The following is a 25,870-nucleotide window of genomic DNA, read 5'->3' on the forward strand; positions in this document are numbered from 1 at the left end:
TTTATATTTGTACTTCCCACCTATTTACTGAGGGTATTTAAGCTCTTACAGAGAAGGACCTCTGGAGCCATCTATGAACTACTTCAATATTTCTTAGGTTAGGGAACCCACTAGGCCAAGCGAACCCCCAATCAGGACTTGACTGTGGCCTCCCAGACTCTCTCCATTGTACCCTGTGGTTCCCCCAACCTCACTCCCATGCTCTGTCATTTCTGAATCTGAAAAAAAAAAAAAGTCTATCTCTCCTATTTCCCAAATATCAGTAACTTGTTGTCCAGAGTTTTGGTGAGGGCTGAAACAAAGCATGAAGATAGCCTTCTTTACTACAACCATCTGTGACAAAGAAAATGTCTCTTGTCTTAGATATAACTGACCCTAATAATGCATCAAAAGCTCCTATGAGTTTTAGACTGGGGAAAAGCACATCTTAGACGAATTTTTAAAACATCTTTCAAGACAGCCAACCCATGTACTCTGGAATTTTTGATTGTAAAAGCATGTGACAATATGAAAAGCATGAGGCGAGGGTATAGCTCAGTGGTAGAGCGTGTGCTTAGCATGCACGAGGTCCTAGGTTCAATCCCCCAGTACCTCTATAAAACAAAATTTTAATTTAAATAAATTAACTTAATTACCTCCCCCTACTAAAATATATATATATACACACATATATGTGAAGTTACAGTGATGACATTTTCTGTGGGTCTTTCTTTCTTAAAACATTTTAAAAATTATCATTATAAATTATCTTGCTTCTGCCTCTAGCCCTAGCAATGAACAGGAAGAGATTTTTAAAAGAAATCTCAGCAACTTATCTCAGACCAATAGACAAAGATGAAGACCTAAAATATTCAGAGGTATTTGCTGTCTCCACGATTCTTTCTGGTCACCTTGCGGACAGGATATACTTCCATTTGAGGACAGGTGATAAGAATTTCTTCTTGCTCTATCTCCAGACCAACTCAGACCTGCTCAGCTCATGGTATTTTCCAGGCAGCCATGAGTTAAGAGACACAGGGCCAAGGCCTGTCGCTTCATGTGAGGCCCCAGTCACATGCTCAAGCACTTCTGCCCTTGTTGGGCTGCCAAACAGAAGGAGTTTGCATGTAAGTCAGGGCCCTGAGCTCCGAAAACAACAGGAACAAAGTCATGATACTGAAGGTAATGACCCTTCCTTTTCCATAGTCATGGTATAGACCACCACACCCTGACATCACCCCAGAAATGGTGTCCATTCTCATCCCATCCACTGGTTTCTGTACAGTTTGCATCTGGAGGCAGCAAACTACATTTCCTTTACTCCTTCCTTCCTCCTTCCTAAGCTCTATTTAATTCTGAAAAGAGTCACAATTTAATGATGGAAAGGTCAGACTTCACAGAAAAAAAAGGGTGTCAGTCCCCAGAAACAAATCTCCTTTTGTCAAGCTCTCCCACATGAAATCTGGTCATCATGTCAGCCTGGACATGTTGGCCTGTTCCCAGTTGCTGTGCACAGTTCAGACCAGCAGGAAGGATACCAGGCAAGACCTGTCCACACGCACCTGGGGCCAGAACAGAAGAGAGGAGGGAAGATTCCTAAAGCCCCACAGTCAATTTCTCAACCTCCCACCAAGTTCACAGGGGCAGATGCTAGATTTGATGAGGACAGTGTCTTACTTTCCATTTTCTCCAAAGACCTGCTGCCGTAATAGTTGTATCTTTCCAAAGCCTACGTACATTAAACAATTAAAAAAAATGTATTTTGGGTATGGAAGCAGATCTTGCCTAAAATCCAAAATTGTAGAGTTCCTTGATTCTTAGTAACAATAGTAGCCAAATCAGTGACACTGTTATGAACACCACCCTCCAAGTATAGTCCAGATTAACATTTCATCTCTTATTCTATTTACCAACAGAGGCATTTCAATCTTCACATACAAACCACAATATAAGAGCTGTTGGATGTTTAATAACCATTAAAAAAAAAAAGCTCAGGGTATCAGCTACACTTTTGAGACTAAAGCCTACAAAGGAAGCACTCCACCTCCCTTGCCCTTCTCCGCAAAGAGTCAGATTCACTCCCTCTCTATCTTCTTCTCAAAGAGAGAAGAAAGGTCTCACCCTCCAGTCATTCTCCTCAAATGGCCTGATGGGTAGTGGCCAGAGTACAAAGCCAGACCCAAAAGCAAGAAAGACCATTAACACACGAAAGGGAAGACATTTAATTGTCCCAGTGAGACTCAGCAGGTCCACCCTGGCCACTGCAACTGGGACGATGGCCCTGGGGTCCATGCTTTGACAACTTTAAGCTCTTCCTTTTTACAACCTTCAACTTGACTTATTGACTCAATCATCTTTATAGCCATAATGAGGTCCCTCTGCCCTGATGGAGATGCCCCAGGCTCCATGCCCTTCCTAGCATGACCCTGGCAGTAAGGAAGCAGGCAGGGTAGTTTCCATCTTACGAATGAGGAAGCCGAGGCTTGCTGAAGTTATGCAAGCTTGTTAAGTGGCAGAGCTGTGATTCAAACCAGAATGTCTGACTACAGAGCTCACAAGTCGTCCCTCCAACTGCTCCCCACTGCTGATGACCAAATATCCAACCCCCTGTCCATCCCCACCCCACAAACACAACCAGCAGGCCCAGATTCCTACTTTCAAAGCAGCAGAGGGAAACCGCTGTTGGCAACTATAGATACCACAGCAGGAAAGCCCATTTTCCCCTCAATAAGTGTAACTAGCCAAACGGTGGAAACAACTCAAATGCCCATCCATAGACAAATGATAAACAAGTGTGGTATATAATACAATGGAATATTATTCAGCCATAAAAAGGAATGAAGTACTGATATATGCTACAACATGGAGGAACCCTGAAAACACTAAGCCAAGTGAAAGAAACCAGTCACAAAAGAGCATATATGATTCCATTTATAGGGAATGTCCAGAACAGGCAAACCTATACAGACATAGAATAGTGGTTGCTTAAGGCTGGGGAAGATGAGGTTATGGGGAGGGGAGGGTAAAAGCTAATAGTTCCCTAACTAGTAAGGGATTATCTTTGTGGTGATGAAATTATTCTGATATTAATTGTAGTGATGGTTGTACGTTACCTGTGAATATGCCAGAAAACCACCGAACTGTACACTTTAAATGGGCGAAATGTATGGCATATAAATTACATTTCAATAAAGCTGTCTAAAAAATTGTGTCATCAGTTAAGCAAATTAAAAAAGACCTTAGCTATTACCTCATTCAAGTTCATTTTAAAGGCGAGGAGACCTAGCAACCAGCCCAGTAGGAGGGTCTGAATCCATGTCCCAGTGGGCCCCACCTGCCGGTCCCTCTGCTCACCGTCCCTGGGTCTTCGGCTCAGGGCCAGGCCATGGATAATGGGAGACCCTCATCCCCGCCCCTCAAGAGCTTAAATGCAGTTGGTTTTTTTCCAGCCCAAAACAAGGAGGGTCTATCTAACAGCACTGGGTTCGGAGAAGTTGAAGACCATGGGAGCAGAGAAGTTTGGGCAAGAGGTGAGGCCTGAGATGGGCTTCCCAGGAGGAGTGAACTGGATGGAGGCCCAGAGAAGAGAAGTGAGGGCACATCTGGGAAGGGAGACAGGTGCTGCCAGTTAAGTATTCAATTTACACGAGGCCTATCAGATGAGGTTTAAATAACATGACAGTCCTATATATATATATATATATATATATATATATATATATATATCTAAGGGGAGGCACTTGCTCCAACTCAGTTTTACAGTGCAAACTGCCTTTACCTTGAAACCGGCTCTAGGAAACATGCTGAGAAATCAGGGTAAGTCTTTCTAGATGTACCTTTGCCCTTTAGGCTAGCTGAATGAATGCTTCTCCACATGCTCCATTCTGGGATCTGAATGTGTGTGGAAGCCATCCTTCACCTACCTTGTAGGGAACACAGAGTTTCTGTGTTAGGGGACTGTGCTAGAAGAATGAGTAAACAGGACAGCCCAGACAGGACAGGACGCCAGGGAGAGCTCTGAAGTGGGAAGTGACAGGGTGAGAGCCGTCTTTACAGATGTCTAGCCTGGCGACAGCACGCAAAGGCCTGAGGTTGGAGCCAGTGTGTGATCACCTACAAGTGAAGTATCAAGACCCACCCAAGGGGAGGGGCGACAGGAATGGAGAGGGAGGGAGGAAGGAAGGAAGGGAAATCACAAAAGAGAAAAACAATAAAATCCAACTACGTCAAGACTTGTGGGAGGGAGCAAATGAACAACCCGGGTGCTGACTCTGGGCCCAGACTGCCTGGGTTTAAATTCTTACTAGCTGTGTGATGCTGTCAAGCTACCGCAGTCCTCTGTGCCTCAGTTTCCTGAGTAAAGTCAGAACAGAAACCGTGTTTCTGCCAAACAGTTGTTGGGAGAGTTAAATGTGGATAGCGCTTCAAATAATGCCTGGCACTGAGTAAGTGCTCCTTACCACTTGTTAAATAAATGCAGATAAATGTGTATTCACATCTCGGTGACCTGCTTTCTGAAGACAACAGAAGCAACAGGAAAAGCCTCATTATCTCCCATCAAGCTTCCTTTTTCACTCTCTTTTCCCCCTTCATTCACCTTTAGGTGCAAAGTTCTAGGAAGAATGAAACATGCCCCTGAGGGTGGGCCTCCCGGGGAAAACTGACCAGAAGAGAGCAATGACTGTCCTCTACCTGGATCCCTGCACAAGGAACAGCTAAACCACAGGCTTAGGGAGCAGCCCGAAGAAGCCACTGCAGGAGCCTGGAGCAGACAGGCCTCGGGGCTCCAGCTGAAACGGCCCGAGAGAAGGCTCACCCGTCCACCCGGGAATGCGCTTCCCAGGCACGGCCTCCGAGGAACCACTGAGCTTCTTCCCCGCCCTGCTTCCTAGTAGCACCCCCTCCGGGCCTGGTCACACTGCCTGTCACTCTGCCTGACCCCTCACCACTTAAATCAAAGACTCTGAGGCCAAACTTTCAACTGACAATGCCGGCCAGAAAGCTCTGGGCAGAGCTCAGAGACGATAGAGGAGGGAAGGGATCCTTGCTGGGAGGAAGGAACACACTCCATGATCTTAACCGAAGAGCCCTGGAAGGTCAGAAATCAGAACAGGGCTCTGCCCCACCCTCACCTTCACATGGTTCCGACATCCCACCCTACTGCCACCGTGGGTACTCGTAAGACTGCTGGGGACATCACGCCCATATCGAAAAGGAGGTTAAACGATCATACAAATGCAATGTATTTTTAATAATTAGACTGAAGTCTTCTATCTTTGAGTAATTATGAAAAAAATCTCCCTTCAAAATGATTTTTAAAAACTCAAATGAAGAATTTCATTGATACCACTTCTTTCAGATGAGGTTTAAATAACATTACAGTCCCATTATTTAAAGAATGGGTAAATAAACTGTAGTACAGCCAGATGATGGAAGAATATATTAAGGTAGATCTCTAACTACTGTCATGGAAAAACATACTTTTAAGTGAAAAAAAAGAAGAAAAGGACATTAAGGTACAACATGTAAAAAAAAAAAACGCTGAACCACAAGTTTGTACGTGCATTTGGACAGACCATGAACTGAGAAAGGGGCTCACCCTCTGGGGAGATGAGTGTGATTAGGGGTCAAGAGAGACTGTCTCTGTCTGGATTTCTTAAAACAAAATGCAGGCATCTATAACCTGGCCAATGAAAAAAAAAAACAGATGCTGTTGCATTTATATATATGGCCATCTATGGGTAAAGTAAACCTAGCTTATTTTATAACTTTAAATTCTTTTTCCCTTTATTCTGATCAAAAGAGGGGGTTCATCTCCTGTTCTTTGGAGATCTGAAAAGATGTTAAAAATTAAACCCTGGTTCTGTGATCTTAAGGGACTCATAAAAATCAAGGAACCCAAGCCAAAATTTAAAATAAAGATATTAATAATAGATATATGATTTAGAATGTGATGTTCCCAGGAGAATCATTTCTTCTGGGTTTATCTGGCTAAACTTCCTTTCAAGTTTGTTTGTGGATGCTGGTGGTACCACTGAGAATGAACTTGAGGCTGTGTTTAAATACTTGCTACTAACTAGCTCCTCTGACATCTCTGTATTCACTACTGACACAGTTAATCTGCTTAATTACAGTTTTGTTGATATCTCAAATTCCCCTTATTTACTTTGCATCCTGTAAAGTCCTTTGAAATCTAAACAGTCTACTACCTCTCCAGCTCTGTTTGGAAAGGTTACAATCTTGGGATCATTTGAAAGGAGGGCAGGGGGGTGGGAGGCTGTATTTCCAGCATGGAGTGGAATGTGGAAATAATCTGGGAATAGATGAATATACTGAATTTATTCCCAGCAATTTTTTCTCTCTTAAATTGTTATTGTCCTGCTTGGGGAAGTGACTTCTTAGAACTTTAAGTCAGACTAATAATTAAATACAAGGAATAAAGTATATTCCAAACTGTAGTGCACTTTATGGGGACCCACTATGCTAATAAGCACCGTACCCATATCTGCACACAGTATGTGCTCAATAAATATCTATTGGCTTATTGCATAAGAAAGAAGCACCAGATATCTAAATAATGGAAGAATTTTAAAGATATTTATATTTCTTTCAGCAAATATTATCTGAACTCCTACTGTGTGTGCCAGGCATTGGGATGGGCACTGGAGAGATACAATGAGGTAAAATGTGGTTCTTTGTCCTTAAGGAGTTCACAATATAAAGAATGAAAGTAAAGCATAAGCACTCTCCCCTGGGGCAAAAAAAATCAAGTGTGCCTATTATTTCTAAGACTAAAATTCAATTCAAACTTGTACTATTATATCTAGTCTAAAAGCATCTTTTTCTGCCTCTGACCATCCAATAACATTATGATTATTTCAGCAATATGTTCAGCATCAGCCTTGATCCACAAACGCTCCCTGGTACCAGTATGTGCTAAGTATGAGGACAGCCCAACCCCAGGTCCACAGCTGAGAGCTGAGGTGTTGGGGACGTGAAACAGACCCATTCATTTAACAAGCTTTATAGCCATTGTGATGGACAATAAGAAAGATCAATTGCCAAATTACCCATATTGACCAAATTACTATGGGATCTGAAGGAGGAGATCCATCTAGCTGGTTAGTCCAACAAGGTGTCAGAGAGGAGACACGGTTGGCTGGGTGTTAACAGACCAAGCAGGAGAGGGAGAAGAACATTCCAGGCCAGTGAGAGGAAACGGCCTGGAATGACACACTACCCGTCATCCAAAGTCCAAAGACGAGCCACTCTGTACGACATCTGCAGAGACCAGGAGCATAAAATAGAGAGAAAGCTGGAACGATAAGCGCCTTCCTGATCATTATGGGCTGGCCACCCTCAGTCCTGTTTACTAACCTATTCCAAAAAATCACTCCGCTGTTAGATACACATATGCCTTGAGAAGCAGATGACCGGCCAACTGCAAACAGGGGAACAAGCCCCCAGATAGAGTGTAATTCCCTGACATCTGTAGTTCTAAAGAGTTCATAGGAAGGGTAATGGCATCAGCATAATACTGGCTCTGGACTTTGGAATTTTAACCAAGTGTTCAAAACGATTCATTTTCTCTTGTCTCTTTGTGTGCTTCCTTCACTTGCTTGGCCTATTTCTCTTTTTTCCTTTATTTTTCTCTCCCCACCCTTCTCTGTGTAAGTGAAAAAAAAAATCAGTGCCACAAGTCTGTACGTTTAAATTCAGCCCACATGACATTTCCTTCGAGTTTAATTGCTTCCATACAATTTATATCTGCTAGTCACGCTAGACCCCAGAGTATTAAACATGCTGTTTTACAAAGAAGCTCTTGTCCTGTAATAACCCCATAATCAAAGTGCAGGAATTATGGGTAAGGCCCAGCCGGATGACGGGGAAACAAACAGGTTTTTAAATTCACCCAAAGCAGGCTTCGGGCAGGAAGCAAATCAAAGCCAGCCACTCTTCCATGAGGCTCGAGAGCAGAAACACTGGAGCACTAACTCCAATGGAGATCAGGGCATCTCCGCACGGCCAGCCAGGAAGAATGAAGTCAGATACTTCATCTTTGGGTTGCCATGAACAGCCATCCACAGTGTCGATTAAAAACACCCGGGTACAGGAGGGAGGACATTGCTCAGTTGGTAGAGTGCATGCTGAGCACGCACAAGGTACTTGGTTCAATTCCCAGGACCTCCATTTGAAAAAAAACAGAACAACAACAACAAAAAAAACCACCTGGTTACAGTCTCTCTGCTTTCAAGTCAAGCCGTCCCCAAAAGTTCTAGTGGTAGACTCCAAAACCACTCTTTAAATGAATAAATCATCCTTCTTTGTTATTCTGAGTATACTAAAGTTAGTTCTTCTATCTTCCTGTACACAGCTCAGCAACATTTCTGGCCTCATCCTATAGCAAAGGACATCTACAAACATCTCAAGGTCTTTTATAAACCCTTATCTTCCCAAACACTTGTTTAACTTATCCTATTATCTTCCCCACCTCTCAACAAACCACCTCCCCAAAAGTTCACCTTTGAGATTTTATAACTGCACCAGGGGCTAACATGACTCTTTGGATCTCCCTTATTCAACTAGCCCACTTTGCACAAGAATTGTGCCTATCTTTCTTACAAAAGCCTTTTAAGCAACATTTTTGGTTCACCCTATGGGATTCAGATAAATGCCACTCCACTAGGATCAGAAATGTTTAACAAACAATTAATTCCATGCAAGAGCAAAACAACCTCAATCACTTATCTGATTCCCACCCTTGCATCTTAAAAGATTTAGTAAACGTTTCTGTAGATCACCCCTTTGCCTACGTTCCCTCGTTGATCTTCATAGACCAATGATGTCTATGGATAAAGGCTAGAACCATCAGTTTGCATCAAATATGTTATTCTATTCTTAGAAACTGACAGATGAAAACATTTTGCTTGTTGCCAATAAACTACTTTTAACCTACCCTAATAAAACCAATTTCTATGCTATCACTAAAACATAATGTCATTTAAGGTTTATTTCTCTTTCACATGCTATACACATGTATTATTTATAGTAGTAATCTAGGTCTGGGCATATTCTGAGTCATAATCACTTTACACATCAAGTCACTGGACAAATCAAGTAAAATCAGATTTTTAAAACATTCATTTGGAAGCTTATATTTACATTTTGAAAAGGAAACCTTATATTTTAATGGTATTAGATATTATTTATTTTGCAGAGCCCTTTTATCTTGTTCCACAATATAACTTTTTTGTTTTACTCTTGGCAGACTTGACTGTCACTGTACAAAACAGACATTGTTTTAAGAAACCCATTTGTAATAAGCGTCAGCAAGTATGATCTTTCACTTCAGCTGAAGCAACTCTACCGCATCAGTTTACACCTCCATGCTTGCTCACTTGTAAGTTCATTATAATCGTTTTCAGCAGCTCTCAAAACTAGACTCCAAAGGGATAGGTACTGGTCACCAAGATGTTTACTAGGCCTCAGAAGGACCTTCCAAGAACTCAAAACTTGTTACTGATGTTACTCTGCTTTAAGGTGAGTACAGACCTGCACTTTAATGAGTCAGATCATGGGCTTTTTTTATTAACACACAAGAGGTAAGCTGGACATTCCAGTGCATGTGCTACGGGGAAAGCCGAGTCCTTTAATGGTTTTCAACCAATTAACTAGGGCTGGCCAATTCTTAGGTTACAGGAGAAGTGCTGTGGCAAAACCTGACTTAGTTCACTAGGGCTAATAATTTTAAAAGGTGGTGCTGGTCTAGCCCTTGCTCTACCCACCTGCCGAAGTTTCAGGCAAAAGTTTCAACAATTCTAAATCTAACTTTAAAAATCCTTTCTTTCATGTTGACATTCCAAATTGTCCATAATGACCCTACACCTTCCTCTGCTCCTACTGTTAAATCTCTGTTAATAATCACCGACTACTCAATAGTTATTAAAATGTAAGCAACAGACAAACACAAAAGAACAATGGCCCCAGTGTGCCCCGTGTGGGTTACAGCCCTTGGCCCTTCGCTTGAGAACTCATTTCTCCGAAGCCCCAAGCACAGCCCTTGCCGTCTTCATGCTTACAGAAACGCAAAATCAATAAATGCAAGTTTAACTTTTTCCAGACCACAGATGACTAAACCTTTAAAAAAGCCTGTGGGGGAAGTAAAGACCATATTTTCAAAATACATTTGGGTACAGCTTTACTTTTAAATAGCTGATCCTTTCTCCAGTCCTGGCTTTCCTTCCTTCAAGTTTTTCCACAATACATATTTATGGCTGGATTTTATGTTACAATGCACAAATTGCCACACATATATTGGATGATATAATTATGTAACCAGAAGCCATATTTGCCGAAAGTCCTCTATGCATAGGTTTATATTTCACATGGTACATAAAACAAAGACCCACAAAAGTGGGGACAATTGCACTAGACAGTATGTCTTCAGCAAACACAAGTAATTTTATAAGCAGCACTGAAGTTTACTGCCTCTTTTATGATTCGTAATCCCTCCTACTAAATTCACATGTTCACACAAGTCCCAAACCAGTAACAGGGCCATTAGATGCTCCCCAATTGGCAAAATGCAGCAGAATGGCCTTTTAACAACAATCTCAGCTCTCACTACAAAATGCATCCAAATGCAAACCGGTTTGATATAATCAAACGTGTTTTATTTACTTACATTGTGAAAGGGTAAACTGGCCTGGGGCTTTTGTCTGCATTAACTTCAGAATCCCCTTTGCCGGCTAGAAAAATCAGTTCCGCCAAATGGAGAAACAAAGATGGGAAGATAAACAATTCTCTGAAACTATAGTTACATAATATTCTGAATCATAAATTTTTAACTGATTCCCTCCAAACATAGCCTGCTACTTTTTTATGGCTGCAATTAAGGATGACGCGTCTCAGCAACAGTCCTGTGAGCTACAAACTGTGACAAAGGTTTGATCACAGCTAGGATTGGAGAGGGTCATTTTCCTCGAGGCAAGGGATTATCATGTCCATTAGAGTCCTGTTTTTACCCAAGTCTTACAACTTACCTCGGTTAGTTATAAAATGCTGATTTCAGACCTCATTTTAACAGGATGTTTAAATAAGCAAATGCAGTCCTTCTGCACAGCCTTGGACCTCTATAGGGAGAGAGCACTGGACTCCGCAGCAGGAACCATAGCGTAGGTGGGAATTTGTGGGACACGCCTGATCTAACTCAGATGCCTATTTTCCTCATTTTTCCCTCTTCAAAAAACTATATTCTAAGGCGGGGAGATAGAGTATAGCTCAATGGTAGAGCGTGTGCTTAGTATGCACGAGGTCCTGGGTTCAATCCCCAGTAACTCCATTTGAAAAATAAATAAATAAAAACCTAATTATTGTCCCCCACAAAAAACCTATATTCTATGAATAGTTGCCCCAGACCCCTGACCTTGCCCCATCCTGGAGAAAGAAAGTGGCCTCAGTGGAAAAAACACACACTGGACATTTTTCAGTTCTCACCTTCCCCGATCTCTCTGAGAAACATGCCACAAAATGAACCTTCCTCCTTCTTGTACTTCCCTGAATTTCAGGCACTGCTTTCTGGGTTTCCTCATATCTATCTCTGGCTGTTTCTTTTCCGTCTCCTTTACCAAATCTAACGAAACTTTTCTTTATTTTACTTAGAGAGAGGTTACATATTGAACCTCTCTCTAAGGCATCTCATCCACACCTGGATTTGAATAATCATATGCATATATGACTATAGTTATATAAAAATACGTATATAGGTAGATATAGTTACCTGGAAAAAAAATATATATATCTCCCTTATAGCTCTTAAAGTCACCTCAAACTCAACATGTTAAAATACTTCTCAAACTCTTCTAAACCTTCCAGTACTGCCTGTTACAATGAGAAGCACCTCCATTCAAGCCACTAGACAACCAGCAATGTGCAAATCTTCCATTTCACCTCTTGTCTTCACTGCCCTTATCTAATCCATCACCAAATCCTGTCAAATTTACCTCCCTAATATCCCTTAAATGATTTCACTATCCCTCAAATGATCGACCTCATGTCTTCCCTTTTCCAGCGTGAAAGCAAATTCCCGTGATTAAATCACTCTTACGAGTACCTTCATTCCAGAGTGGCAGGATATTCAAGTCACAGCCTGTGAATTCTGAAACTGCAGTTAAAATGTCTATCCCCATTTCATCCCAGCACAGCTCAAGCCAGACAGCCCTTGAAACCCTCATCAGTTTTGGAGCACCAAGAACATCAATTTTCTGAGCCACAGAGCCAAATCCCAGTCTCTGAACTCTAGTTACCCCAACAAAGCTTCTCACCCTGAGACCTCCCCACCAGGCATCACGTCAAGTTCTCCAAAATTTAACCCATATCTATACTCAGTCCTGAGGTTGTCTGAGGGTCAACCAGAAACAAAGACCACCTAAGCCGTGGTTCCCACGATACCAAAACAACCATCTGATGAGATTATAAATGAGATCATGTGTATACATAATAAATCCCTGGAAGACACATAAGCAATTGTCAACAGTGGTTCCATCTGAGTAAAACTAGAGGGTGGAGTACTTTGACTTTTCACTTTATATCCTTAAGAATCTGCTTTAATTTTTTGATAAAAGTATGTTAAAAAGCCAACTTTAAAAAATAAATCAAAAAATAAAGTCAAGTCAGTAAAAGTTATGTCTGCTCATTTTAGTTACATTTATCATTTGTTTGTGTTTTCTACTTTTTGATGGATTATCACAGTTGCTTCCTCCACCTGTGAACACCTAAGCCAAGAAAGGTTTTTCACAGACAAACTGGGAGAAACACAAATATCCAGCATCTTCATATTTGCAGAAAAGCTGCCACAAAGGAATATACATTTTTAATAAACAATCCAGTACGTACATTTTTCTCCAGTCACCGTGTGTTAATTGCCGAGTCTATAGTTAGCAATGCTTACAAGTAGATTAGTCACCAAAAAGAACTGAATTTGGATTTATCTTCAGTGTTCAGAATTGAAGTGTGCCAAAACATATTTTTAAAACATTGAGTTAGCATAGGGGCCACAAAGACAAAAAATATTTTATGTACTGGAAAACAAATGACACAAAACTTTTATGCTGTAGAATTTATTTCCATACTGAGATTCATTATTCAACATCCCAGGTTGATTATTAAGTTAATGAGAGGTATGATTAATTAATTGGTTGGCTGATATATAAAAGATAGTTTCAGGTAGGGATGGAAAAATAAAATGATAGGTAGGTAAATGGATGGATGGATAGAGGATAGATAAATAGATAGGTTTAAGAGAGAGAAAGAGAGAAACAGATCAGTGCTTCTTAACTATCCATGGTAAAGGACCAGTGTTTTTTATATTCAATCTGTCAAGACCAGTATGTGATCCGATGTGGATGGCTTGTATGTTGTTCAGGCCACATGTGACTCACCACACAAGTCTGACGCATCCAAACTACCCTGCTCCACAAGGTAATCCCACTGATCATGTGTTCAGAAGTCACAGCAATGCTGTTTTGCTATGAAAGTTTCTTAATACTCTCAACTTCTGTATTTAGCTCATCATGGGCCCAGAACATTAACACACTGGTGTCTGTCCATGAACTATACTTTGAGTAGCCCTGAGATACAAGATCAGCTACTTCACGTAACATGCCATTCATTCTGTTTGGTTGGCACCCATCTAACTGGCCAGTGCATTTGCCAGACCACTTAACACCCTTGTAGAGAAGGGTCAGTATATTGATTAATAGGTAGAACAGTAGAAGATAGAGAAATTAGGTAACAGACAAGCTAGACAGATAATAAACTAGATAGGAGCCAGAGAGTCTCTGCTCTTTGTGCACAGAATTCTCTAGATGAAGCATTAATATTGGTTGTCTCTAAACAGAGATTCAGGGAAAATCAGAAGAATCTATTTTCTATTTTCCCCCCTCTAGTAGTGGCTAAGCATATAATATTTTTATAATTAAAAACAAAGTCAAAAACAATCTAAATGTCCATCAGTAGGGGATCAGTTTAAGAAATGTACTGTACATCCATACAGTAGAATATTACGTGGTCCTTAAAGAAATATAGCAGATACTTATGTACAGAAAAGAAATAAACACCAAGAGACACTAAGTGAACAGAGGAAGGTACAGAACAGTGTGTCCCATTCGTCCTGTATGGAAAGTAGCCTAGATGGGAATATACATTTAACCTACATATACACAGACTTACTCGTACTCACAGAGAGCTTCTCTGGAAGGACAGAAGAAACTGGCATTCTAGGGAGGGGACTAGAGGACTAGGGAAGGGTGAAAGAGGCTTCTCAGAGTACATGCTTTGGTGCAAAATTCAAAGTTTTGTCATTTACATGTACTTACTACTATTTGAAAACTTTTTTTTAATTTGAAGAAGTGATCTGAAAACATTCACATGTGGTTGGCATCATGAGTGAGTGTGAAAAGGCTCCCAGTGGGCTCCACTAAGACTCTTGGAAGGATGCCCCTGAGAGGGAGGCCACAGGCTGCGCAGGCGGGCCATCCTCAAGGGACAGGGCCTAGGTAGGCTTTGGTGGGTTAACTGTGGTTCCAGAATCTCAATCTCAATCTTGTCTGTGCCCAGTTGATCAGCCTCATCCAAAACCACAAGAGTATTCTGGGAACAACCAGACCTGCAAGCTATTCATTTACAAGCAGAAATGGCAGAGTCAGTGGGGATGAGCCTGGGTGGAGGCTAGTCTTGTATCCCACTAATTTGGAGAGCAAAGACCATCCACTACAGTGGAGCTGCACAGGCTGAATATTTGACCAATGGATGGATCTACAGATGGACAGAGGGACAGATGCATTGCTATGAAAGCTCTATCATTTCAGACCCATAAACTAGTATAAAATGCTTAGTTCCCTAAAGAACTAGGAAGACCTCAACATAGGAGATAATGATGGGGTCTTATGCTACATTCAGATAACACTAGGATGGGTGTATCTCAAAATTAAGGGCTAAGGAGGTTGACATTCACTAGTGAAAGGTCAGGGTACCCATCCTAGCTGAGGTTCTAAAGCCTCAGTGGGAATGCACAGTCATCTACCAACCAACACTTATCTTCAACCCAAGACAGGCCTCAAAAACAGACCCTTAGCATTTCTGCTCCTGCACTTCTCTTCCAATCCCCTCTTTCCTAGAAGGCCCTTTTGCTCACCCACACACATTCTTCCCATTTTTCAAGGCTCCGTTTATGCCCAACCACCTTTACAGAGACTTCTCTGAACACTCACCCTTCATCCATCTTTCTCTCCTACACATTTAGTATGTGGAACTATGGTTCTAAACTTTCAGTCCAGGGGGCACAGACACAATGGAACTACATTCCTAAACATGGCAGATTTCCATGAGGAATTCCAGCATGCAAACTTGCAAAGATTTAAAAGAAACGATTGCAAGATATCTTCCTTATCAAGCACCAATCTATGTGCTAAGACACTGGGCTCAGGTTACAGTGACAAGCAAGAAAAAGGTCATTTTTGCCCCCATGGAGGTTTCAGTCTAGTTGAGAAAGAGAAATCAATCAACAGTAATATGGCAGTAGTGCTACGTCTGGGGAGACACAGAGGGCCATGGGAGAACCTACAGGAGCACCTAAGCCAGCGCGTGGGCTGTGAGTCACGGAAAACCTCCTGCAGGGCTGGCATCTAAGCGGATGCCTGAAGGCAGCTGTAGGCGTTAACCAGGCAAAAAGCAGGGAAATAATGTTCCAGGCACAGGTAATAGCTTGTGCCAATTTCTGAGGCCGGAAGGCGAGTAGCCAATAGGAGAAACCAAAAGACATTCAGCTCGGCTGCAAGTTTCATACCTGTAACCGCGATAGAAATGACTGCCTTATTGTGACACACCACAAAGAGCTTCCAGCCCAGGAGAGGAGCTGCTCAGGTCCCACCGCACACAGGTCAGAACGGGGCTATTTAGCCTGGTTTTGTCTGTCTTCGCCAGATATCTCCAGCTAGATTGTCAGCTGCCTGAGGTCCAAAAACCTGCCACGTTTCTCCCCTCCGGCACAGCGCAGCACGCTCACACACAAGAGGAGTTCAAGGATTTTTCGTTGTAAAAGATGAAACAGCGAAAGATCTTGAAGGTGGCAAAAAACCAAGGCCCTGGGAGATTGCAGCCCCCACCGCCACCTCAACCAAAACCGAGAACAGTAATGAGTAAACCTGCAGGGTGCACACTGTGCCAGACCCAGCGCTAAGCACTTTGCGTGTATTCCTGCTCTCCCTTCCTCTAATAGCGCCGAGCAAGTGAACATCGTTTTTTCCTATCTTAATGCTCATCTGCGGATCTAGATGGAACATTAACGAAAAGCTGGAAGTCCAGGAAGGTGTGCACCCAAATAAAGAACATGTTGAAGGAAATCTAGAAGGTTGGCCAGTAAGTCTACTTCTTATCCTGGTCCGACTTTTATGGAGAATTTTTGGTGAAGATTTTAGCAATTACTGTGTCAGTTCATTTCTAAAGAAAATAACCCACCAAACAAGGAAAACACAGGGAGCTCCCAAAGAGGATCTCTTTGGTAACATAAGCTCCAGGCTTCAGTTACTGAGCTATGGCTAAGAGATTCCCGCATGGCATGGAGCTGCACACATCTACCCAAATCTCCCACCCCGTCTTCCCTGGCTTCTTTGCTTGCTTTTTCCCATGATTTTTATAACTTCCCCCCTCCCCTCAGCCCAATTTAGAAAGAAATATATTTATTATACAACATTTGGGACATACAGAAAGGCAGAAAGTAGATGAGAAAAATCTCCATAATCCCAAAAATGACCATGGAAAACATTTTGGTATGAACCACTCTATCAGACACACACACACACACACACAGACACACACACACTTTTTAAAATAAAAATAGGATTATCACACTTTGACAATGTACCATAATTGTAGGTTTTTTGGTGTTATAGCCCACTTGTCTGATATTTAAGGCATTTCTTATTTCTAAGCATGGGTAATTGTTAAAGCAAGAAATAGAAATGAAAAACATAATACATAGGTGGGGAGGGTATAGCTGAGTGCTAGCTAGAGCACATGCTCAGCATGCATGAGGTCCTGGGTTCAATCCCCAGCACCCCCATTAAAAAATGAATAAATAAATAAACTTCATTACTCCCCCAAATTGAATAAATAAAAATAAATTGTACCCCAAGAACCACATAATACATAGACACAAAGAATGCTGAAAAGAAAAGCTATAACTTGACTTAAACATGAAACTCTCAACTAGAAGAATAATAGTGAAGGTCACAAAAAGATTTCCCAAAGTGCGGTCTATAGAACATTCCTGGGTGAATGGTAAGAGATGATAGTTGGAATAAAAATGTTCAAAAATCAAATACGCTTGTGAAACACTGACTTAAAAATAAACTAGTTTTGTAATAAGTGACTTTGGAGTCTTTAATGTGTATTGTGAAATTCCAAGAAAGGGAGAGAGCATGCAACAGAACCCAAATCTATCGGTCCAGGAACCCTTGTTTACAAAGTATCTGAGTGGACAAGAGTTCCAAGGAATACACTTTGGAAAACTCCGTCTATTCATATTTTAATGCACTAAAATACTCGCGGTCCCCCACAGAGCAGCAGAAGGGCCATACCCTCAGAAGTTGCCCTTCAACAATAAGTTTAGTACTTCAGTCCTCAGTCTTCCAAATCACCCTTTAACAAAAAAGTTATCCCTTGGATTGGTGGACTCGTTTACCTCCAGCATTCTCTCCTGTGGTTAGATATTTAATTGAGGGAGGATGGGAAAGGCGGGGATGATAGGTAAGGGTGTAATTCTTATAAATCTTAACTCAATTTGTCAACAAACAAAAATTGAGACTGACTCAACCCTTTAAGCAGTTTATTTCTAATCAATCTCTACAATTAGGAAGACAATGAGAAGTAATCTTTTTATCCTTTAAGCTACTTTACTGACATTATCTGATTAACCCTCTCAACAAGTCCTCAGAAATGTACCCAGTCCTGACACATATTAAGTCATCTGCCCTTCATGGCACATCTGTGTTCCCAGTAAAATGATACAGATTTATTAATGGTAAGAATCTCAATGAGAATAAAATATAAACACGCACTGTAGGCATACTATCCATTTCTGGTTTGTTTGCTTCATCATCATTATCTCTCTCTCCAGCACTGAGAGCTCCAAATTTGATCACTTAGACTGAGTTTAGAAGCAAACTCTAATGCACCATCCACCACTCCAAAGTTATCTGGTCACCAAGGATATCTAATTACAGGGCCAAATTATGGGTGCATAATTGGCATGAGGCAGCATGGTATAAGGGCGGGAGTACAGGTTTCAGAATCACATAATCCTCATCCCATCTCTGCCTGTTATGTGACCCTGGGCCATTTACGCAACCGCAGTGAGCCTCAGTTTCCTCAAAATAAAAATGAGATAATAATCTGTACCTGTTCACAGGTCACTGTGAGGGTTAAAAGAAAGAATATGTGTGAAAGCACCTGGGGTTATGAATAAAGTTTCCATTCACATGTGTCAGGCAGGGGTGTGCTCCGTGGGTGATTCTGGTGCTATCTCTCTGAGAAGCACTGACTCAGCTCCCTGCCTTCTCTGGCATAAAGTAAGTTACAAACAAAAGTCAATTACCTCCTCTCCTCATCTAGCCCCACTTCTTGATCCCATCCTCACTCCACTCCCCGTCCCATACACAAAATCCACTCAGCTAGGAGCTGCCAGCCAGATTTCCAAAATCAGAAAGCAGACCCTCCTCAGAAGGGGCTGGGGATCTTCTGCCCAAGATGCTGAAGCAAAAGAGATTCGGTGGTGGGCATTCCTATTTAGGTTTTTTAACAAAAAAAAAAAAATCAACTCTCAGTTCTTATTTTAAATTTTAAAAACTGACTTGCAATTCCAGATCCAGTCTGTCATTCAGAGCCATAACCAATCAAAATTAACTAATCCTACTACCAAGGTCCCTGCAATCTGATTTTGGTCAGGTAGACAGAGTCCATAAGTGTGGAGAGAGAGGCAAGAACAAACTTGTACTGAAAGTCTACTATGAAGCCAGATACTTCAAGTATGTTATCTAATCTTTCAAAATACATGAAATAGGTATTACTATCCTCATTTTACAGACAAGGACACTGAGGCAGCAGGCAATTCCTATGAATGAGAAAAAGCTCTTCATGAAAACAACTACATTGTAAGAGTCACCCAAAGGTAAACCGAAAAAAACAGCCAGAGGCAGTTCTTTCTTAAGAAAAATAAATTTAAAACCAACTTTTTAAATAAATATTTTCTAATTGAAAAGACTGAAAAATTCACCTCCCACAAATATTTCTTAAGAAGTTAGTTACTCAAGAATGCACCCCAGCAAAATGAGGGCAAAATCCAAAACACAGGAAGACATGAGAAAAGGAAAGAGAACTCTAGCCACAGAGAGATATAAAGTCAGTCCTAGGATGACAACTCTGTTGTAGGCCTAGAGAGCAATCAGAATGGCACAGAGACAATGAAGGAATCTGGACACAAAAGCTTGGGGAAAGGAGACTTGATAGAACTGAGGGGATTGAGAGCCTAGAAAATTTTGAAATCATAATAAAGACAAATAATATATAAACATATAAGAAGGCAGTTAGCAACACTAGAAAAAAATGTTTAAGAGAGTCAAGGTCCAGATACGAGGAAATTAAAGGTGATACAATTTTGAACAACTGATAAAGAGTGGAAAGAAAGGATCTATTTCACTTTGGTGCTGAATACAGTGCTGGATATATTTTCCTTTGAGTGGCCCAGGAGTCTTGACACCAAATCCAGTGTGTAAGTCTAAGATCCAATCTCAATACACAAGGCAAACATTATATTTAGAATTTTAATAATATAAGTGTTGCTTATGGACTTTCAACTTTAAAAATAATTTATGAATAAAAAAGTCCATTCTGGGGAAAGCGCAAAATCTTTATGGGGTCAGGGCTTCGGAATTTAAAGCGTTACTGACAAAAAGAAAACTGTAGAACTAACAGCTACCCAAACCTCCTGGACTTACCAAAAGTTACGAAAAGGAAATAAAGGTGGCCTAATACACAAACCAAAAATAATATAAATATCAAATTTGGGAGAGGAAGAGAAAAAACAGTTTAAGGAGCTACATTTCTCACTTTCTTATCAGAAGGTATAAGTTGATAAATCAAAAGTTGTGGTAAAAGCATATTACTTAGGGTTAAAGGGTGACAATCTAAGAATTAAACACAGGAATAGTAAAAAAAAAAATCAAAAGTTTCTCACTGTGAGCCTTGAGAAGGTGAAGGAAACCCCTGTTTTCAACAGAAGTAATTCTGTGTTACTGGATTTGTTACCAAGTGTATATATAGATCACTTTGACAGAAATAATTTCCCACCATACACTTCAGAAAAGGCAAAACACTAAAATTATTATTAAAAATGGGAGTAGCAGGCAAATGGTTTTGTTAGAATTGTATTTAAGAGTGGGGATACATTTTTTTTCCTTATAAAATGTTATTCAAATTAAATTCTTCTTCAAGAATGGAAAGTTCTACTGAAGTTAGGTGATTTTCTTCTTTATAATTTTCTATGTTCTGCTCTATGTACAAATAAACACATGTTCCATTTACAACCAGCATTTTTTTTTAATGTTAATGTGATCGATGTTCAAAGTCAGTGTGCCAGTTGCTAAGAGCCCACCACCGACACATCCTAGGCGGATTTAGTCGCTGCAGCAGACAGCAGGAGCAATGCAGTTGTTTTCAGAGGCCATGCGTTTTAACATTCGATCCTCCCCATTGTTAAATGCTACCCTAACATCACAGGAAAAGTGTGAACGCTTAGAAAAGGTGCCTAAGTGATTGCATCATATACTTAGGAACAGTCTTACCTGAGAAAATGACAAAAAGCTTTTTAAGGCTTTTTAGATGTCCGGGCTTTATTTCCCATAAAGCTCACTGTTCAGCTGGGGAACTGACATGGGGATTAAAGGTGGGAGTGGGGAAAACAGAAAACTATGCCCTAAGTGGATGGCAACAGATTAGAGGGCCAGTCCAGGGTCCACCATTAAATAATGACATGACGATCCCAAAGCATATTGTCACCCTTCCCTGGCCTCAGTTTTCTAGCCAAAAAAAGATCTTGTCAATTATAAAATACTTTGATTTCTGATTTATAAAGCCCTCAAATCCTGACAGAATCAAGAACAGGATTCCACTGCTAGCCCCATTTCACAGATGATGGAGCAAAGCCATGGGTAGGTTTTAAGAAAATGAATTAAGGGTCAGTTGCCACCATCTTCCAAGCTTCTCCTTAAATCCACCAAAATATATTGCCTTTTGAGGCTCTGTGACAAAGTGTGACATATAACATTTACCATATTCCAACTGTAAACAAAGCTCCAAAAGAAACGCAGAGCAGAGACTCTTGGCAGATCGCTTATCTTGAAAGACAATAGTCACAATGACTTAATTTCTTAAATTCCCTTAGCTACTTGGCCAAAAAATTTCCAGGGATAGCACCAGATCAGGCCTACAGGCCCACTACCTACTCATTTTCCCAGCTGTTGTCTTCACTGACTACCCAAAGCCAAATGAAGATGCACCCAGCTTTGGATCAAGGAGTGGCTTTAGCTGGGGGGGATAAGGCAGATGGATCAGATCAACTTTCTCTAAACCCAAGGCTAACTTCCATTTTTAACCTAGTTTCACAAACATAGTTTTGAGCTACTCCACTATTCAAAACATGTGTATAACAGGGAATTCTTTTGTTTTGCTTTTGTTTAGGGATTGTTTCCCTAACTTTCCTCAGATACTAGGCAATCCCAACTCTTACTTCATATTTTTAACAACCAGTTACACTGATCATATATATATTTGTGTGTATATATTTATAAACAGGGTTCAAAAATCATTTGGGACCAAAAATATCCTCCAAAATTATTATAAATTATTGGGCCTTTATTTGTATTAATTACTAAGTCCATTTCTATAAAAGTCACATTAAAATAATTCAAAACTGCATTTACCTAAGTAATACAAGTAAATACAAGATGCTATTTTGGACCTTTATATAGTAATATAAACTAATGCCATCCTTTAGAACATGTCATGATATTACATCACATACTTGAATTCCACCAGCCATTTAGAAATTCAAGTACGTGTCCACACTATCACTCAATAACCAGAAGAAGACCAGCTGCGGAATACAGTAATCATCAAGTCTGTTTCAGGTCAAGTGCTTCTCAGCACTGCATCAACCCTAGAAACAAAATAAAGAACTCCTCCTTGCACAGGATGTCAACAGCTTTGGGATGGGGAAGGAGTAACTGGTCACCAGTATGAGTCAAAGGGTTGGCTATTATAAGCCTCATTCATTACTGTGTATGTGTTATTAGGGTTCTCTCATAGCAATCAACGTATCAAATATTAGTGGCAAAGAAAGGCTCTTTTTAAAATAGCATATAACATCTTACTTCTAAACTAAGGCTACTCAACCAAAGAAACATGGGCTTTAAAAAGAAGTCGAAGGCAAGTTCTTACAAGAGGAGTTTCTCTCCATAGCAGGAACAGCCAGCCAGTGCAGGCAATCCTGAACCAAGTGGTCCAGCTGGGATGACTTCCAGCAGAGGCTGCTGATACCCTTACCCCCACTACTCCATGACCTTACCAATTTCAAGTTTCAGCTTGGTTTCTCCTCCAGAATATAATTATTTGAGGGTACCACAATTAAAAAGACCTTCTTTGTGCCTGTGAATATATTTTCCTATACAGTCTAATTCCCAACAAATGTAAAATTCATTACATTAAAACCCGGAACAATGTGAAGGGAAGAAGGATGACAAAGCAGCCTCCTGATTTGATGGTTATTAGGTTACCAAATGTGATATAACAAAACTCCTGACCCAATTTCCACACAATTGATTTGCCCAGCCCACAACTACTTCACCACGCAGTTGGTAATTACATCACCATGCTGTGTGGTCAATACGTCACCCAGCTGGTAGCAGAAAGGCCTACTAGGCAATGTTCACTTTTCCAGCTTGCTTTTCCCAAGAATGGGATGACTGCAGACCGCCTACACCACCGAGACCCTCTCCTTCTCAAGCTTCATAAGTTTTCTAGCATGTATCTTGGGGGTCACATCCCAATGGACCAGGCTCTGAGTTATCTAGAGTGGGCAGAAAAGGAGTAAAAGTTTGTGTCCAGGAGTCTGTGACAATACTTCAGATGGTGGGCATAGTCATCTATGTGTTTCATAAGAATCCCCTCAAAACTGCTTTCCCCCCCCCTCTTACGTCTAAGCGTTTTCACGTCCCAAATCTGTTGTGACTTCTAGAAACTTGGAATAACTTCACCAGACCCTCTGTTTCTGATCCCTTACAATTCCAACACCCAGAGACTTACTCCCTGCTTCCAGCTTCCCAGATCCCTGGGCGAGAACCGTGGAAGGACACACATTGACACACAGTATCACACGCAAAAGAATAAGCATGCGCGCTCTGGGTATAGTGACTCTGTGGCCCCCTTGGCTCTAGGTTGACTTACTTGAGGAAGTACCTCTGGCCAGTGGCCGTGAAGGTCATCTCCCAGCCCGCGGGCAGCGGCAGCTCGTCGGTCACGTCGTAGGACTGCTGGCGGAGGTGCGCGTGCTGCTGCGCCTGGCTGCCCGCAGCGCCCGCGCCGGTGCCCAGTTGCAGGGACGCGGGCGACGAGTGCGAGCGGACATGCTGGGCGCCGCCGGCCAGTCGGGGCCCCGGGTGACCGCCGGATGAGTCGGTGCTCGACTGGCGCGAGTGCGAGCCAGAATCAGGCTCCTTGAAGAACGACTCCGGCAAGATCTTCTTCCGCCACGAGCTGGGCTTGGGGTTCATCACCGAGTTGAAGAGGGCTTCGAGGTCGGTGTCTAGGTCTTGAGTGACGTGGATCACTTGCTGCCCGGGCGGCGGGAGCGGAGGGGGCGCTGAGGCCGGATTCATCTTCTGCAAGGAGAAAGGAGGGCAGATCAGCTTTTATTTAAGGTCGGAGAAGTGGGTACGGGGGAAGAATCGAGAGAAAAGAAAGAGACAGATAGGTGTCCGCCTCGGGATCCCAGACACTCAGCAGTCAGACCAGCCGCATGGGGGAGGGGTCCCTCCTGGCCTCGAGAATTATGCAACTCTCTTGAAGCGAAGAAGTTAGCAGGACCGAGTGGGTGGCGGGGGAGGGCTGGGAATTAACTGCACTGGAGACGCTGCTGAACTGCTGATGGCAAACGGCAGGTCGAAACGTTCCAGGGCAGGCAGCCCCCCAGAGAAGTCTCAACCTAAGCCAGCTCCAAGACATCGCGAGTCTGGAAGCCCGAGGAGCCAGGCACCCTGGAGCTGTGCCGGGTGAGCGGGCGCGCGCCAGCGGGCACTACCTGGGCGCGCAGCGAAGCCGAGAGTGGGCGTGCGGCGGCCGCCGTCCCGCCGGAACTCGCCGTCGGGCCTGGGTCGCTCGGGTGCGTCCCGAGCTCGCTGCGCTGGAGCCGGGGCCTGGCTGGCAAATCCCGAACCGACTCGGTGCCTGCAAGCCGTGGGGCTTCGGCTCTCACATCCCCCGAACTGGCCTCAGGCGCTCGCGCTCCGTGAGGAGGCGGAGGAGAAGCAGACAGCGCGGCCCGCGCTGCTCCCGGACTGTCCCATAAACAAAGTTTGGAGCAAACTCCCACTCCCAGGAAAGAGGCGGGCCCGAAAGTTGAGCTATTGAATTATGCATGACCTCCAAGTCCTGAGCCTGCCTGCCCCAGCTCGTCCCTCCCCTTCCTCCTCCTCCTCCTTCCACCCGGCTCCAGAAAGCCCTGGGCGTGATGGGTACTTTGCAGGGTAAGAGGAGACGGGTGCCCCCCACCCACTCCTGCTGGTCGTGCGGACCTCTCCCGCGGAGCCCTAGATCTGCATTCCTTTGAGTTTACCACGGACTTGGGGGCGGGATCAAAGGGAAAGTGGCCCAAGCCTGTTTAATCAAGGGCTTGTGGACCGAAACCAAGGCTGGGGGCGGTAGAGGGCACGCGGGTGAGGGGCCCAGACCGAGGAAGGGCCAGTCCTGGGTGCCGCGCCCTCTCTTGGTGCCGAGTGCCGAGGCGGGGAGCGCGGGAGCGCGGCAGTGCTCGGTGGTTCTGCCTGAGGGCGGGTCCGGGTGCGCCCCTGCGCGGGGAGACACCAGCGAGGCCAGCCTTTCCACAGGAGGCTGCTTAGCGCTTGTGACCATATTTGGTCTGGCGAGGAGGCATCTCGACTGTTTGGCTTTCAATTGTCTGCTCGTGCGCAGACGGTGCCCAGAAAGTGCCTGTGTCGCTAGGGATGCGGTTTCACCAACTGGTTCATTGTAAACAAACAGCTTTAAAACCATTTATCTTTTTTTTTTCCTCTCTGGGGTGGCTCAGGTCACCAGGGGTTGAGAAGAAACCTGGTTAATGCTGGGCTTTGGAAAGGGAGAGCATTCGCGCCCCCCCCCCGCGACATCCGCGCGGGGAGTGGGAGGATTGGAATTTCCCTGACGCCCTCCGGAGAGCCTGGAGCCGGGATGGAACCGTAGCAGGTGGCAGGGAGTAGAGAGGGTGCGCCAGTGACCCGGAAAAAGCCACCCACCCTCCCACCGACTGGTACTGAGCGAGGGGTGGAGACCCCCTGCTTCTAGATCTAGCCTCGCAAGACAGCTGCGGAAAGTGGGAAGTGGCCTGGCCCCCCGGAGCGGCTCAGTTCCTTTTTTCCCTTTCCCGCTCTCCAGTTGGGGAGAAGGGGAGAGTGGCTGCGAGGTTGTCACGCTCCTGAAAGCCCCTACCCGACTCCATTTCATTTAAACAGAAGTTTATGAAGTAAGTCAAATGAAGCAATACATGTAAAGCGCTTTGAAGTCACCC

The 25,870-nt window shown here is 43.0% G+C and overlaps 1 protein-coding gene and 1 long non-coding RNA gene across 3 annotated transcripts in view; one reads left to right on the forward strand and one right to left on the reverse strand.

The window, feature by feature from the left end:
* The window catches only part of LOC140695838 (uncharacterized), a 33,176-nt gene extending 27,961 nt beyond the window's left edge, over window positions 1-5,215 (forward strand). The window contains exon 5 of the long non-coding RNA XR_012071672.1: window positions 4,583-5,215. This is a non-coding gene — a long non-coding RNA (uncharacterized lncRNA). The remainder of the gene's footprint in view (window positions 1-4,582) is intronic.
* Window positions 1-24,668, reverse strand: part of WWTR1 (WW domain containing transcription regulator 1) — a 123,803-nt gene extending 99,135 nt beyond the window's left edge. Inside the window, exons 1-2 of one of the 2 annotated variants that reach the window (XM_072958961.1) lie at window positions 24,389-24,668; window positions 23,536-23,969 (exon numbers count right to left, since the gene is read on the reverse strand). In XM_072958961.1, the coding sequence (XP_072815062.1) occupies window positions 23,536-23,966 (431 nt within the window). In that variant the 5' untranslated portion in view covers window positions 23,967-23,969; window positions 24,389-24,668. Of the gene's footprint in view, window positions 1-23,535; window positions 23,970-24,207; window positions 24,353-24,388 lie in introns of those variants that run through there. The other variant, XM_072958960.1, reaches the window with a different exon arrangement.
* Window positions 24,669-25,870: the final 1,202 nt, after the last annotated feature.

Source organism: Vicugna pacos, chromosome 1 (assembly GCF_048564905.1).
Source record: "Vicugna pacos chromosome 1, VicPac4, whole genome shotgun sequence".
In the NCBI taxonomy this organism is placed as follows: domain Eukaryota; kingdom Metazoa; phylum Chordata; class Mammalia; order Artiodactyla; family Camelidae; genus Vicugna; species Vicugna pacos.